General features: G+C 41.5%; 1 protein-coding gene across 1 annotated transcript in view; it reads left to right on the plus strand.

The window, feature by feature from the left end:
- The window catches only part of SLC25A13 (solute carrier family 25 member 13), a gene marked incomplete at its 5' end in the record, with an annotated part of 178291 nt that overhangs the window by 63625 nt on the left and 97841 nt on the right, over window positions 1–16825 (plus strand). The window contains 1 exon segment of the mRNA XM_081079534.1: window positions 7926–8041. Coding sequence (XP_080935660.1) covers window positions 7926–8041 — 116 coding nt within the window.

Below are 16825 nucleotides of genomic sequence, written 5' to 3' on the forward strand. Positions count from 1 at the left end.
AGATTGTGTGAAGAGCAATTTACATAATTGGGCTAGTGAGGCTTCGATTGTTTTTTCACTGACCATCTACTGGCGTGTTAAGTAAAATCTTTATTCATGACTCCTGCATCCCTGCCTCGCTAGTAGTTTTCATACCTTCAGTACCTTGAGGGCCTCCGAGTCTGTGCTTCTGGCTGCCAAAGGCCAGGCCGCCACAGGTCACTGTGCATGCCTGGCTGGTGCCTCACTTGCCCCTGGGCTTTAAAAGCTGTGTGCTGGGTCTTCTGGGACACACCGCACTAACTTTCTAGAAAATGTATCCTGGAGTCCACCACTTATCATTTATGTCTCTCCTGCTACAACCCCCGTCCAGTAGCCACTTTCTGTCTGGACTCAGAGCTTCTCCCCGCAGTCCATGCTCTGCAGTGTCCTGAGTGTTCATTTGATGAGGTCACTCACTCGCCTGCATTAAACCCTCCAACAATGGCTGTTTCCCACGTGTGCTGGGAATAAAACCCACACCGCCTTGCATGCCCTACACATTCCTTCATCCCCTTCTCCCCGCCCGCTACCCTCCTCCTCTGTTCTCCGGCCACTCAGGTGCCTCCCTGCCTCATGGACCTTGCCCAGGTGGGCCTGCCTTACTTAGGACAGGCTCTTGCACTGAGGTTTCTTCTGTCCCAAATACCCTTCCTCCAGAACTTCCCAGGGCTTCTTCCTCTTCATCGTTTGTATCTTAATGCCGCCTCGCAGAGGCATTCGCTGACCACTGTAGGCAGAGCAGCTCCCTCTCTGCCATCCCCATCATTTTCAAGCTTGGCTACATGGTAGAATCACTTCAGAAGTTTAAGAAAAAAACAAATGGTTGCTCAGGTCCTCCCTAGACCAGTTAAGTAGGCTCTCTGAGGAACACTGGTTTCATGCATTTCTCTATTTTATCTTCTACACAGTAGTTATCTAATTATGGAATCATCTTATCTTTATATTTGTACATTTGTACTCCTTGCCTGCCTTCTCCACTAGAGTGTAATTTCTGGAGGATACAGATTCTATCAATCAGACTCATTTTCATGGCACCCTTATTGTCCAGGATGTTGCCTGGTATATATAATAGGTGCAGGGTACATTGGGAGGGAGATGAAAGAGCTGGAAAACCCCCAGAGCTATTAAAGATGTTCAAATAATGCAGGCCAAAGCTCTTTCGATAGACTGGTGATCACAGGAGAAACCAGTTCTGTTTTATTTTGTTTTTTTCCTTTTTTTTTTTTTTTTTTTCATTCACAGATACTTGAACTTGGGTGGTCTGGTGGTTAGAGCTCTGGTTTTGGAGTTAGATTCTACTTTTATCTCTGCTATTAATCCTGGACAATTGTTTGGCTTCTGTTATAACACACGAAGAGGGGTATAAGGAGAAGTTATTTTTACTAAGCACTCTTGTGGTTAGGAACCTTAAGTAAAAGTGGTAATTGGGTTTTGATATGGTGCATTGTCTACATCCAAACTTCCTGAAGTCTGCACAGATCGGATCCATATGTGTAGTTGCTTAAACTGTCATAGCCGCAGAGTTGGCCTGGAGATCGAAGCCAGGCGGGAGATGAAAGGGACCACATGGGGTATGAGCCACTGCTGGGCGAGAGTAAGCTACGGCAGGGAGGAAGAGAAGCACTGGAGGTGATGTACCCTGGATAGCCAGAGGTAGTGTGATTGTTCCAATCATTGGTCCTTTTTCTCAACCCCCATGCCCCTATTTCTTCAGTCTTTCTGTCATTGCCTAAGTTTAGGTCCTTGCTGTTTCGTTTCACATACATTTTTATTTTTATTACAAAAATAATACATGATGTGTATTATTGAAAAAATTAGAAAATTTGGGAAGTAAAAATAAAAGAATACTTGAATTTCTAATCATGTAACTACCGAGAGATAATCACTGCAAATACTTTGGTGTATATCCTTCAAATTGTGTGTGTGTGTAAAATGTTACTTTTTGTCCATTTTTAACAAAATGGGATCACTTCATACAAATATTTGTGTAACTGATACTTAATGACATGAATTTGTTTACAACAATTTTTAGTGTCGGATAGTATTCCTTTATTAATTGGTCACCTATTGTGCCATATTGAGGTAGTTTTCACTTTTTCACTTTCTCAACTTTGATGCCTAACAGCTGTGTAACTAAAAGTTTGCACACATTCATTATTTTTTAGAATAAATTCCTAAAAGTGGAACTGTGGTATCAAAGAGTGTAGGTATTCTTAAGACTTGGCTGTGTTGTCAGATTGTCTTCTGGAGCTCATAGCACGATTTGCTTTTATCCCCATGTCATAAGGGGACCATCTTTCTTCTTGGGCCTTCCTGACTCTTCCTGGATTCAACCAACACATCTCCCCAACTCTAGGCTCTTCTCCTTCCAGTTCATTTTTCACTCCTCTGTTGGATTAAATGGCCTGAAGCACAAATTCACTGTGTCACTAAAAATTTCAGACCTTTGTCTACCAGTAGGACGTGAGCAGCATGCCTTCTTTCCATGGCACTTGTTCTCTCTCCAGCAAACCTCCACATCTTGTTCCTAGCTCACCATCTGCTCCCTGGACCACCAGTTTTGAGGAGCAGAGGCTGTGCTTTCATCTGTGTATTCCTAGCACTGGCTTGTGCCCAGAACACAGAGTAGGCTCCGCAGCCCCACTGCATTGGCAGCCTCTCCTTCCTCCACCTCCCGCCTCGACTTGATCACTTCTCACCTCTCCTGCAAGACTGACATTACCTGTCCATGGTCACAGCTTCCCTCTGACATCATATGTTTCTAATTTACCCATCTTACCCTTTCTCTCAATAGAAAAATTCACTGAGTAATTTATCTCAAGTTCTATTACCCATTTTTCCATATCATAGTTTTCAGTCAGTATTTTCTGTTGTATTTTAATTATCTCCAGGCTAAGAGCTATTGCTTGCAATGTTGAGAAGGGGTAGGGATAGGACACCTAAAGTTATACTACTATAAAGAAGCAGTGTTATCATTTTGGTATGTATCCTTCCAGTATCTTTCTATGAATGTGATAAGTATGTAATCTTATATTGTCATAAGTTTCGTGTACAGATACAATCTACTTTTTGGGGGTTTTTGCTGTTGTTTTTTATTGTTAGTTTCACATGTACGAAACAACATAACAATTAGACATTTACACCCCTCACAAAGCAATAACCTCAGCCAGGGTTATTACAATACGTACCACTGGATGCAATCCACTTTTAATCCCTTTCCTCTTTGGCTAAGTATTCAATAATGGTACCGTGTTTCCCCAAAAATAAGACCTACTCTGACCATCAGCTCTAATGCATCTTTTGGAGCAAAAATTAATATAAGACCCAGTCTTAATATAAGACTGGGTACAATATAGTATATTGTAATATAATACTGGGTCTTACATTAATTTTTTCTCCAAAAGACGCATTAGAGCTTATGGTCCAGCTAGGTCTTATTTTGGGGGAAACACGGTATTTAGTGTTTCAGCTGCTTTACCTGGACTTTAAAGGAGTTGTAAAGTTGCTGCTGTTATACATGGCTTTCAGAAGGAGAAAAATAGCTCTCGTCATTTGGAAAACAAAAATGACTTGCTTAAAAATATCTCTAGTAGCATCAGAACCATAAAATAGAGTGGTTAGAAACCTGTTCTCCCCTGATCTGTGAGCAGTGTAGGCCTATGGAAATGTGACGTCTGTATTTCCTTCCACATCAGATGACTCATGTCCCACTATTAGTTGTTGCAGGTGACCATTAGTGTCAAATACTTTTCCTTAGACACTAGACATAGAGTTTATAAGAACTGTGTGACTTATTTTAAAGGGCATCTAACATTGTCAAAGAAGTTAGGGAATGGAGGGTGGAGAGAGGAACTAAGTGAGCTCACCAACCAGGTCTGAACTTGATTAAGCTTGTATTCTTTGTTGTAATTTATGCTAATACCCATTAAATCTGTAAAGCAAGACTGAAGTACTGTTTATACGAAAAACATATATAAACGATTTTAGGTACCATGCTGTAAATGAATATAGTACTGTATAATTATTCTGATAGCCTTCTAGTCAGATTACCTGGAAAATCCAAAATGATCTTGATAAGCAGTAAGACATTATGATTTCATGGTTGCTCCGTATACCTCCTACATAGATGTACAGTACTCATATCTAACAGGATTACCAAATTACACACCTTTGTGATATCTATAACATGCCTGAAATACCAGCGTATTCATTGGCCCGTTATGGTTAAGAAACCAGTGGCATAACCAGAGGAGGATTTGTTTACACACATCGATAGCCTTCAGGTTTCTTGTACCATTTCAAGAGAGATGAAATGCTCTTTTTATTGCATCAAAGTCTTTGTTTACTCAGATCATTAGATTTTTTTTAAAACGTCCATTTTTTAGATAATACACTGTGTGATTTCACTTTTAACTAACCTAACGTCTGTGCCAGGGTAATGTAGCGAATATGATTGTTTTGTGCCTTGACAAACTGCCAGCGAGTTAAATCAGTGAGCAGTGTGGCTGTGTGGTGGTTGGTGCCAGCTCAGGATGGGTCATGGGGCCAGAAGAGTGGTGGCAAGAAGAAAAGCAGACAATCAGAAACACATTTCTCCTCCGTCCTGACTCCATAGTCTAGAAAATGGTGAATATGCATCTTTGATTGAAATGCTTCTGGCAGTTTCATTTATAGCTTTAAGTAGCCTTTGTTTAAAAACTCCTGGATCTGTGTTTCCAATCTTGGCCTCTGTATTAGTTTGCTAAGACAGCCTTAGCAAAGTACCACAAACTAAGTGTGGAAAGAAGGAAGGAAGGAAGGAAAGAAGGAAGGAAGGAAGCAGAGAAGGAGGGAGGGAGGGAGGGAGGGAGGGAGGAAGGAAGGAAGGAAGGAAGGAAGGAAGGAAGGAAGGAAGGAAGGAAGGAAGGAAGGAATTATCTCACAGTTCTGGATGCTAAGATCAAGGTGTCAACAAGATCAGCTCCTTCAGAGGTCTGCAAGGGAGAATCTGTTCCATCCCTCTTCCCTAGCTCCTCGTGGTTCGCTGGCCATCTTTGGTGTTCCTTGGTTTATAGAAACATCACCCTGACCTCCATCTTCATCGTGACCTCCCTGTGTGCATATCTGTGTCCAAATTTCCCCTTTTGATAAGGGCTCTCGTTATATTGCACTAGATGCTGTCCCCACTCCACTATGAGCTCCTCTTAACCAATTATATTTGTGACAACTCTATTTCCAAATAAGGTCATATTCTGAGGTACTAGGGGTACATGAAGCTTTGGAGGAACACAGGTCAACCCATGTCAGCATCTGTCCTGGACTCACACTGGTCCTTTGTGTTTCCTGCTGGACACTATACTTCAGTGTCCCATTGGTGCCTCAAATTTAACCCAGTTGAATTGATCTTACTCTCTCACAAGTTTCTTCTCTCTTTTTCTTCCCCCCCTTTTTTATTAGTAAATTTTATTGGGAAATATTGGGAAACAGTGTGTTTCTCCAGGTCCCATCAGCTCTAAGTCATTGTCCTTCAATCTAGGTGTGGAGGGCACAGCTGAGTTCCAAGTCCAGTCGCCATCCCCAGTCCTTAGTTGCAGGGGGCACAGCCCACCATCCCATGCGAGAATTGAACCGGCAACCACCGCCGTTAAGAGCCCACTCTCTAACCAACTGAGCCATCTGGCTGCCCCTCTGGAAGCTCAGCGGCAGCTCGCCATCTTCTATCTAGTTGTGGAGGGCAGAGCTCACTGGCCTATGTGGGAATTGAACTGGCAACCCTGCTGCCCAGAGCTCGCGCTCCAACCAACTGAGCCATCCGGCCATCCCATCTCCCCCCTGTTTTTAATTCTTTATTTTTGGTGCTAGTATCATCCCACTCAGTTGCCCACGTTAGAAGTCTTGGGAGTAACTTGCCCATTTCCTGGTCCTCAGCCTCTAACATGCAGTCGCTACCAAATTTTGTCATTCCTGTCTCAACTGTATTTCTCTAGCCTTTCCTCTCTCTTAAGTCCTGGTGCTCTAGCTCTGGTTTAGACTCCTGCTGTCCCTCGCTGTCAGGCTGCCTCTCCACATCTCATTTTTCCTTTGTTAAATTCATCTTCCCCATCAGTTCCTTTTCTATAACAAAGATCTGAACTGGATATGTATCAATCCCCAAACCTTTAGTGATGTCTCACTGCCTACTAGAAAGTCAAGATCCTGTAACTGGGCCTTTAAGAACCTCCACGGGTGGCTGGCATGACAGCTCCAGCCACTCGTACTCCTCGTGACCTACGTCCTTCTCTAAACACAGCATACCCCAGCGGTTGGCACCTCTGTCCTTTGCTCTGTTCTTTCTTCCGTCTGGAACATCTTCTCTCTGCCCTTTTCTCCCTCTTCCTGTATCAGCTGGAATCCTCTCTCAGTCAGATGGAAACCAGGACTCCTGATGTTTAGGCCAAAATGCCAGAAGCCAGTTGGTTCACCTTACACAAGTCATTAACTTCTAGTTTCCTCAAAGGTAAAATGAGGAGATTGAAGTAGATGCTCTCTAAGATCTTTTCCACTTTAAAATTTATTTAGATGCAACACCTCCATGAAGCATTCTGCAGTTCTTCTAGGCAAAATAAATCACTCCTTATTTTGTGGCCCTTAGTGCTTTATTCCTTCCATTTTGACACTTACCTCTTGCGTGCCGGCAGGTATACATGCACATGACTGCCTCCCCTCCCCCGTCAGGTTGTAAGCTCTGAGGCCAGCAAGGAATGTTTGATTAAGGTTTTCGCTTCTCATCTTCCTACCCTTGGTTTTACTTGCACGTAGATGCTCAGTGAGACAACTGTGTAGTAAGGGATAAAATGTTCTGGGCAAGTATTCTTGTGCAACACATGGTCTTCTTGAATGTGCCTATGCATTTGTAAGGATGTGTTTTGGGTGGCGAATGACATAGGGATAGTGCATTGAACACACCAGGAGTTTTTCCTTTCTTTGTGACATTGTTAGAATCAGGTGATATTCTGGGAACAGCTAACTGAACTTTGTAACACTTACTTTGTATAAAAATGTGTTCTATCAGATGTTTAGAAGTCATTACGTAAGAAAACACTCCTGTTTTCTTCCTCCTATATCTTCCAGAGAATGGGACTATCTTAACATGTTGAAATAGTTGGACATTTAAAATCCAAAATAATGGTGAAGGACATCTCTAGGAGAGCTTTTGTGGATTTGTTTACTCCTTTGAAAGTCAAAGCATCTGTGGCCTGTCATGCTTTTCCTGTCTGATAGGTTTGATCATGTCATGACCTTGCTCAGAAACTTTCAATCACTCCTTGCTTCCTAGAGAAGAAAGACCAAGCCCAATCTGGTCCTGTGCTTCTAAGCTTATTTCACAGTGCCCTCTTCTACACACCCTACTGTCCAGACAATGTCAGTTCCTTACTCACTCCCTAGCTTTTTTGCATGTCTGATTTATCTGTATCCTGCCACTGGCAACATCGTCCTTAGTTTAATCCACATGCGGTCAGTAGATATCAGTAATCAATGAATCTCTGTCAACCATTTTCATATGGTTTATAAAGGTATTAATGAATGACAAAGCTGCTCTATTTTGCTGTTGCGCAGTCACGTCTTCACCTCATGTATTAAGCTTTAATTCTAGAATTCAACAATATGCCGGAAACAAAAATAATCTGTTGAGGAAAACAGTTCCATTTGAAATTATAATGCATCTAATGTGTCACCGTGTCCTCAAACCTGTCATGTCTTTTGGATTCTGTACATTGTTATTTCAGTCCACTATAGGTAAAAGGAAATGCTAAGTGTTTGTAAATGTTTCATGTCTGAATTTTGGTTTTTGACAGTGACATTTTTTTTCCTTAGTGCGTATTTGTGTATGCTTTTATTTCCCACAAGCTACTGACTTTATGCTTTGTGCTTGTTTTATGTTGCAGATTAATATCCTTTCAAGAATTTGTAGCATTTGAATCTGTCCTGTGTGCCCCGGATGCTTTGTTCATGGTGGCCTTTCAGCTGTTTGACAAAACTGGCAAAGGAGAAGTTACTTTTGGTAAGGGGTGTGAGTGTGTGCATACCTAAGTGAGCAGGATGATGTGAGCATTGTTTTCCTTTTCCAGTAATGAACCGTATGGAAATGCTTTTAAGAAGATAGCATATCCCTTTTAACAAAGCTAACAGTGTTTGGGGGCTGCAGTCTAACTGTGTCCGTGTCTGAAAAAATAAGTTTCTGGCTTAGTAGTTCTGATACTCTGGCTCAGTTTTAAGGTGAGCGAGGATGTGGCATAATCTTTTCACAGAGTTGTAGAATTGCGAGAACGAGACGTGACTTCTGTTCTTTCCCCTCACAATCAGTAGTGCTTTCCATGGATAGAATGAGGAAGTTAAGAACTGCCTAAGAAGCGAAGGTACTCATGTACCCAGTACTTTGTGTCCTTACTTTGTCCTCATGGAGTAGCTTGAGGTCAGAGAATCTGCACAAGATGGTCATTCAGAGTGAGTGGTACATGAAGAACCTTGTTCTTCTAAACAGCACATTCCCTGGTAGCCGGGTTGGCAGTGCCTGTGTGCTGCTGCCATCTTTATTTTGAAATGCAGAACCATCTTCATGTAGATTAGCTACAAAGCTGCAGAAAACACTGAAGTCTTTTCAGTATTACAAGACAGGGAAGACCAGGAAATGGTGGGGTTGTGGTAAGTTCTTTTTCAAAAAGAAACTGGCTACTGCACAGATAGATTTGACAGAGTCCTGCGTTTTCCTGGGACTGTGTAGTGTCCAGCAAACATTGCCTGTGCGTGAGATCTTGCTATACACAGCACTGCCCATGAAGAATTTTGGAGCCCTTTTGAGCCTAGGGGTTCTGTGCTCAGGGGTGATGGCTAATGTGCCCATTTTAAGTGTATTTATTCCTAGTTTTCAATTTATTCGGACCTCTTGGGCTTGTCTTATCAGATGGATTGTGAGAAACAGACAGATGGAGGAAAATGCAGATGGTGTAATAGCACACCATCTATTCTGGGATAGTTCTGGAATGGATGTGGAGAGACTTAGGTACTGCCACTTTTCTCTGAGTCAAGTTAACTCTCCTCTCAGGTCTTCCTTTTCCATATCAGAAATGAAGATAATAACTACGTAAAGTATAGGTAAGAGACCATAATAGATTTATTCTAGCTGCTGTCCCCTTCTCCCATCCATTATTCCATGTTCATTTGACATGACTTATTTAAGGCTAGAGCAGCTGGGGCAGAGGCATAACACATATATTTGTCTAGTTTGGTTTCATGTAATCTAAAAACTCACATGCTTTCCATTAACATTTCATGCGGATTATTTAATATTTTAAAATCCCTAGAATAAATTGTTTTGTTTTTCTTTTCCATCACCTAATTCCTCTTAGCATCACTCTAACCACAGCTTTTCAATGGAACACCAATAAAAAAAAAGGTCCCATTAAAATCTTCCAGTAATAAATGAGCATCTAGCACATGATGATGCTGATTTTACCTAGTGGAAGCCAGTTGGATGAAAATGTTACGATAGCGTTTCCTTGGGACAAACAAAGAAAAGCCTGGAAGTTTCAGTGAGTCTATCACAGATGTGTTCTCTCTCATCTGCCTCCTTTCTGAGGGAGAGCTGAGTTGGAGGGATTGGGGACCGAGGATTGGTCTTCACATGTCTTACTTGACGCTGATCGATCTTCCCTTCATGGGCAGGAAGTGTCAAAAGGGATGTCGGTGCCACCGGCCACACCCCTGGCCTGGTGGAGGAAAGAAACCAGAGCCTTGCACCAGTGCGGGGACGAGTATGTGTGTTAGTGTCGGTGGAAGAAAAGAACATGTGAAGATACAGGGTGTGGGAGACCGGAGCCATCTGTGAATTGTGGAAAGAAGAACAGCGGCAGGAGAAGTCTGTTTCTGCTTTTCACTAGCAGTCTGTTGATGGGCAGGCAAGACATTTCAACTCTCTGGCCTTTTTTTCCTCATTTATAAAATCAGGGTAATAACCTGCTTTACAGGACAATGTAAGGCTTGAAAGATCTACACATAGAAAGATGCTGTCTGGAAAACAAAGGCCTTCATGAAAATACTACTACTAAAAGAAAGTACTTGAGAGAACAAGGGAGGGTGGTGGTTTTCTTCTTCCTCTTCCTCTTCCGTCTCTTCACTACCACCCGCCTTTTTTATCCCCCTTCTGTATGTTTAACTTGCCAGTTCACCAGTGATTTGCTTGCCATCTGTTCTGTATTGAACAGTGTCCGTCTCTGAAGGCATTAAGAGATTGAAGTAAGCAATTGGGGCTTCCAAGGAGCTAAAATTCCAGTCACTTCATCAGTTACATACATGTGACCATTGTAGAAGAATGTGCAGTCCCTCTCCCAATACCCTGCCTTCCACAGGTAGTTTGTTCCAGCGTCTGCCTGCCTCACGAAACGTAAGCAAGGTGTGTCCTATATCCCTCATCCCGTGGGTATCATGTACAGTAGCCTGGGCTGTTCTGAGCTCTTAATCCCTAGTTAGGATTAAAGGCAAAGAGGTCTGCATAGTACAATGAAGATACGCAAATGACCATCAAATTGCAAAATGATAGCTGACTGTTAACATTTTTCATAAAGTGGGGTAGAGTCATCCAATGGAGGTGGGTGCTGTGTAACAACAGGCTTTGGCCCAAGTAAACACAGTCACGGTGGAGGAGCCCTGGCAGCCTAAGGAGTGTTTCAACAGCAAGTATCTTTTAGAAGAATCTAGCAATTAGTATGTTTTCCAGGGAATTCATAATGGGGTTGAAGAAATTAAAAAAAAAAAAAGTTGGGCAGAAAAGAGGACCAACCTACTCAATCCTGGTCTCACTGACCCATAGTGTCAAGAGAATCCCAATCTGTGACCTGACCTGGCTGGCTGCCCTTCTGAGGCCGTTTCAGGGAGATGCAATGGCACTCTTACCTCTGGCTACTTCCTCAGCTCCTTGTAAATCTGTCACCCCAGAATGAGCCTTTTGTATTTCCGAAGGCCATCTGAATGTGCATCTTTGTCAGGGCTAAGCATATGGAGTGGTGAGAGAGGAGGAAGGCCTCCGTTTTACCTCTCAGATTGGCTCAGTCTTTTGGGGTCATGGGGTGAGCATTGTGTTCGCATTATATGGAAGTTCATCAGGGGCTTCCCGTGGGCTGGAAGGAAGGCTGGCTGCAGATCCCCCATGTCTCCCGCCTTGAATTTCACTCAGAGGAGAGCAGTTACACTCTTCATCTGTTTATGTATTAGGTTTCCACATAAGAGCTTGTTTGAAGTAGGGTTTCTCTGACTAAGCTCAGTAAACACCAGTGTTTGTCAACAAGCCGGCAGTGGTCATGCTCCCGCTAACACTGATCCCTACATACACAGCACACAAAAGTCCGATGGGGCGACGGGCAGATTATCAAGTGTCACATTTCACTGAGATCTTGCGCTGTTTTCTCTGAGGCCTTGCTATGTTTACCATATTTTCATTGTCTAGATCCCTCCCTGTGTTTGCTACAATGAAAAGATCTTGATTAGGTCAGTTATTTTTCCTTTGATCAGTTCATTATGTTGTTTCCTTTGAGGTAGTATCGCTGACATTCTTGTTCTCACCATGTTTTCTTGTTTTGATAACTCGATATTTACAAATGCATTTAAGATATTAGCAGGTGTATAACAGGATATCAGTAAACATAGAAAATTCTAATAATAATTCTAATAATTTGCAAATCTGTATGTGTGGAGAAAAGTATTTGATTCTAAATATTTTTATTTATATTTTTAGCCTGATAGTGATGTTAGCCATGATAGTGATACTTTACTTTTAAGTTTTTAAGTATGTTTTATTGAAGTATAACATATATGCAGAAGAATGCACGAATCGTAAGTGCACATCTTGATGAATTTTTGCACAAGTATGTACTTGTCTTATCCCCATCCAGATAAAAAAGAGAAGGTACCACCATCCACAGTTCTTTTCCCAGTTACTGCCCCCCAGTCAAAATGATAACAACTCATATCTGTCACCCTCATTTCGGTTTTGCTTGTTTTTAAACTTAATGAAATGGAATGATACAGAATATACGCTTTCATTCTGACTTCTTTTGCTCAGAGTTTATTTGTGAGATTCATCCAATTTTGGGGTCATAGTTTTACTTTTTCTTTGCTGTATAGTATTCCATTGTGTGACCTTTCCCAGTTTGGGCTGCTGCAAATAATGTGCTTTTATATATATATATATATATATATATATATATATATATATAGTGTGTGTGTGTGTGTGTGTGTGTGTGTGTGTGTGTGTGCGTGTGTGTAGGCATTTCTAGGAGTGGGATTGTTGAGTCATAGAAAATGTGTTTATTTAGTTTCAGTAGATATTACCAAGCTGTTTTCTAAAGTGGTTGTACCAGTGTACATTCACACCAGCACGGTATGAGAGTTTCAATTATTTCACATCTTTGCTAATGCTTAGTATTATCAGTCACTTGTATTTTAGTGATATCTCTCTATGTGGCTTTAATTTGTGTTTCCCTGATTATTGATGAGTTGTACAACTTTTAAAAAATAATTGTTGGCCGTCTGAGTATCCCTCTTTAGTAATGCTCATTTTCTAGATGCAAGGCCATTGTGGGTTATAGATTACACAGACACCTTTACTCTGTGACTTGCACTTGCACTCACTTGATGGAGTCCTAAGGCACATGAGTTCTTCATTTTAATGTAGTACAAATTATTGGCATTTTCTTTTATGGGTAGTGCTTTTTGTATCCTGTTTAAGAAATCTTTGCTTACCCCAAGGTCATGATGATTATTTCCTATGTTATCTTTTATTGTTTTCCTTTCAAATTTAGATTTTTGTCTTTCTAGAATTTGGTGGGGATTTTTGTTTATTTATTCTTGCATGTAGTGGAGATAAAGATTCCTCCCCAGTCCCGTATGGGGTTGTAGTTAATCCAGCACCATTTATTGAAAAGATCTCTCTTTTATTGCCCTATAGCAGTGGTGTCCAAATTGCCGCCCGTGGGCCAACTGCGGCCCGCAATCCATTTTTAATTGGCCCACAGCAAATTCCAAAAATATATTTAGTTTACTTAAATAAACCAGGTGAGGCAATACGTACTTCACTTCAAGTGAGTGGCCCGGCTGTTTGTGTATTTTACCGCATATGGCCCTTGGTGAAAAACGTTGAAAAAAGTTTGGACACCCCTGCCCTATAGTGACACTGCTGTCATAATCAAGGGTGGGTCTGTTTCTAAACTCTATTCTTTTATAATTGTCTATTGTGCACCAATGCTATACTATCTCAATTACCATACTGCAGGTTTTATAATGAGTCATAATATCTGGTAAGCCCTCCAACTTTATTCCTTAAGGTTATCTTGGGTATTCTAGGCCCTTTGAATTACCAAAACAATTTTAGAATAAGTTGTTAATTTTCACAAAAATCCTGCTGTGATTTTGAATGCATTGAATATTTCCAGTACCTTTATGTACACCTATGTGTGTGTGAATTTCTGACTCCCTTAAGGTTTTTTAAAGTATTTAAATAAAAGTTTATTTAATAACAGATAGAAAGGCCAGAGTAGAAAGAGAGAGAATAGTTAGCGGGCTATTGCAGTAACCCCGGTGAGGGATCATAGAGGCTTGAACCAGAGTGAGGTAAGGGGTACTTTGAAGAGAAAACCAACAGAACCAACAGGGTTGTCTGGTGGATTGGGTGTGGGCTGTGAAAGAGAGAGAAGAAGCGAGAATGATTCCAAAACCTTTGGCCAGGTCAACTGGAAGGGTGGGGTTATCAGCCAAGATGGGGAGGGCTGCAGGCTTGGTGGGGGGTGGGAGGAGGCAGAGAAGAGGAGCTCACTTGGGATTCCTTAGTTTGATGTCTATTGGCTATCTAAGTGAGGGTGTCAAATATGCATTTAGATATGTGGGTGGGGATTTGGGAAATAGTAATAGTTATCAGCAAATAGATGGTGTTTGAACAGGATGAGATAAAAAGAATAAAGACAGGGATATCTCTCGAATGCTTACTGTGTTGTAAGACTGAAGATAACAACAGTAATAAGACTAAAAAAAAATCCTCTTAAGCACACCTGCATTTTAGGGAGGAAGACAATAAATAAATAGATAAATACATAAATATTAATAGTTTGATGTCAGGCTAGCTTGTAGGCTATCTGAGCAGGCCCGGAGGAGTGTCTGAACAATGAGATGACATGATATGGGCTGTGTTTTTAGCAAGAGTTGGAACTATGGGGGCCTGGAGGTGACGGGGACTTGGGAGATGCAGAGGGTAACGGAGGCCTAGACTGGATTCCTGTCTCTGGACCCCACCAGAGCCATTTCGAGAATGAGTCATTTGTATACCTTGGCCCCTGATTGGCTGTGGGGTGAAAAGGGGTCAAAGGAAAGGAAAAAGGACCCAGTAGTAGTACTGAGCTCGTTCTGCTCCAGAGACATGGTTTTATATGATCTGTTGCAAGAAGGAAAGGAACCCTCATTTTTATCTTTAAGTTTATTGATCTCTTGTTATATAGCACCCCACCCCCCACCCCACCAACCCCAGCTAAGCACTTTACATGTTATTTACTATTTAATTCTCACAACCTAGGAGGTATATACCATCATAATTCTCATTTTTCTGATGGGGAAATGGCCTCGGGGAGGTTAAATAACTTGTCCACAGTCATGGAGTCGCCTGTGATAGAACCAGGGTAGCAGCCTGATGACAGCCAAGTACTGTGCCATACTGCCTCCCTCTGTTATGCTCGGTGAGTTGGGCACTTCCTACATAATCCAGATAGGTGCCAATTAATCCATACTGGTTTCATTCAGTCTGTATGAGATGTTAGGGGGCATTAATAATTTTTCACAAAGCAAAGAACAATAAGCAAAAGCATTAGTTAAGTTAAGATTTTGTTTATGTGACCGTAGTGGAAAGTAATTATAAGGAAGAATGTACCTGGATTAGAGTTTTCAGTAGACATATAGCTGCCTTGGTTACACAGACATCCTGGTTATTTGCTGAAATGCGCTTGACATGGGCATTACCCAGGAAGCTTTATCTTTTGATGTGAGCAGAATTCTGAGTGGAGGGGCTAATCATAGAGTGGTGGGGTGGGGTCGGGTGGAGGGAGGGGTCTCTGTGCAGGTTCATGGTAGTAGAGGGGGCCCTTGATTGAAATGTGGAGCTTATGAGACATGGGCCCTGGGGGGAGTGGGTGCTATGTGATGGAGCACCCACCACAGATCCTGAGCAGGAGTTTTTATTTGATAGGAATGGCAGTTGGGTGTCTTGAAGAATTCTTTAGAGGACAGCGACAGAATCCAAACGATGTTTGGAAAAGATGGTTTCGTTGTGTCAGTTGGCGTGGGGCAAAGCCAGAGGCGCATGTGCCTGTGATGATTGTGTAGTCTTTCCCGAACCACTGAGAAGCAGGCCAGCGGTCACTCCCATGTTCTGAGTGGAGGAACTCAAGGTCACGGTTTTTATTTAAAGGACTTACCTGGCCTATGAGCAGGTTAGTGCAGATAGGTTGTGAATGGTAGTTTCCTGAACACTTTCATTTTCTAACTTTCTTATTTGATGATGCTGGGAAGCTAAGGGATTTTCATTATGAACTTTAAGAAAGTAAGTGTGTGTTTGTCTGTTCTTAATCACTATTAATCTGATATATTTAATGCACCCACCGGCTGGGTCTTCATGATACTAGTTTAACATTAACTATTCCTGCTTATTGATACTTCTTCGGTTGTAGTATCTGCAGTAGATGACAGTAATAGTCTAGCTCAATAGTGATGGAGGATCTGAATCTCACTTTTGTCTAGTGAAAGTCACAATCAGACCTCTTGAAAATGCAAAGTATGTTCTGTACCACAGCATGTCCTTAGGTGGAAATCTAAAAATTTTTGTTTGCATAATGCCATTGCGTGTTTGTCTCTTCCTTTGACTTATCTTCTTCAGTACAGTGAATTAAATTTCATGAAATGTTTTATATGCAATTTTAAAGTTATCATTCTTAGTATGTAAACATATGCACCCAATTCGTTATCTACGAGTATGTGCGATGGTGGTGGTGGTCGTGTGTATGGGGATGCAGTTTTCAGTTGAAGTTTGAAGTCGAGTTCTCAGCTCGGGGTTTCTGGATGAGTTATCAGGGAGTCCCTGAAGGGCCACAGTTGTTAGTAATATTTTGTCTACATGAGCATTTGCTTTTAGCAAATCTCAAAGAGGTCAGTGATCCACCAAAAGATAAGAACTGCTTTTTATAGAGGGACAGTTGAACAAGTGGACACATATCTTATTTAAGACTTTTCCAGCATTGCTGTTAAAAACTTCAGTTGTTAAGTAATCTACATCCTATGCCACCTTTGGATAGACTGCGGCTGGCTTGCTGCATCAGCTGTCACTTGACCGGGAATTCAAAAGTTATGTAATCCAAGACAAGTCTTGTGTTGCTCTTTTATTGGACACTACAGTGGTCTCTTATCCTTTGATCTTCACATATTGTAAGTGTGGGTACTTTAAAGTGGTGTTTCCTGTTTATGTTAGTAAATGTTGTATGAAAAAGGATTCTCCTCGTAGACAGTCTTAAAGCCTAAAAGTTCTGAGAAGTCTTGCAGAAAAAACTAAATCTACTTAATGTTGTCAAATTCATTTGAATAGGACCTTTCTTTTGTGTGTGAGACCTAAACAAAACCTACAGAACTGATGAGGCAGTTTATAGTGTCCTTCTGTAGTTAATTCTATGTATATTGGTATTTGGAGGGACCCTTTCTGTGTTTCACATTTAGATTCTGTCCAGGAACACCTACTGTGTAGAAAAAGAACTTAGTATACTTT

Source organism: Rhinolophus hipposideros, assembly GCF_964194185.1.
Source record: "Rhinolophus hipposideros genome assembly, chromosome: 18".
In the NCBI taxonomy this organism is placed as follows: domain Eukaryota; kingdom Metazoa; phylum Chordata; class Mammalia; order Chiroptera; family Rhinolophidae; genus Rhinolophus; species Rhinolophus hipposideros.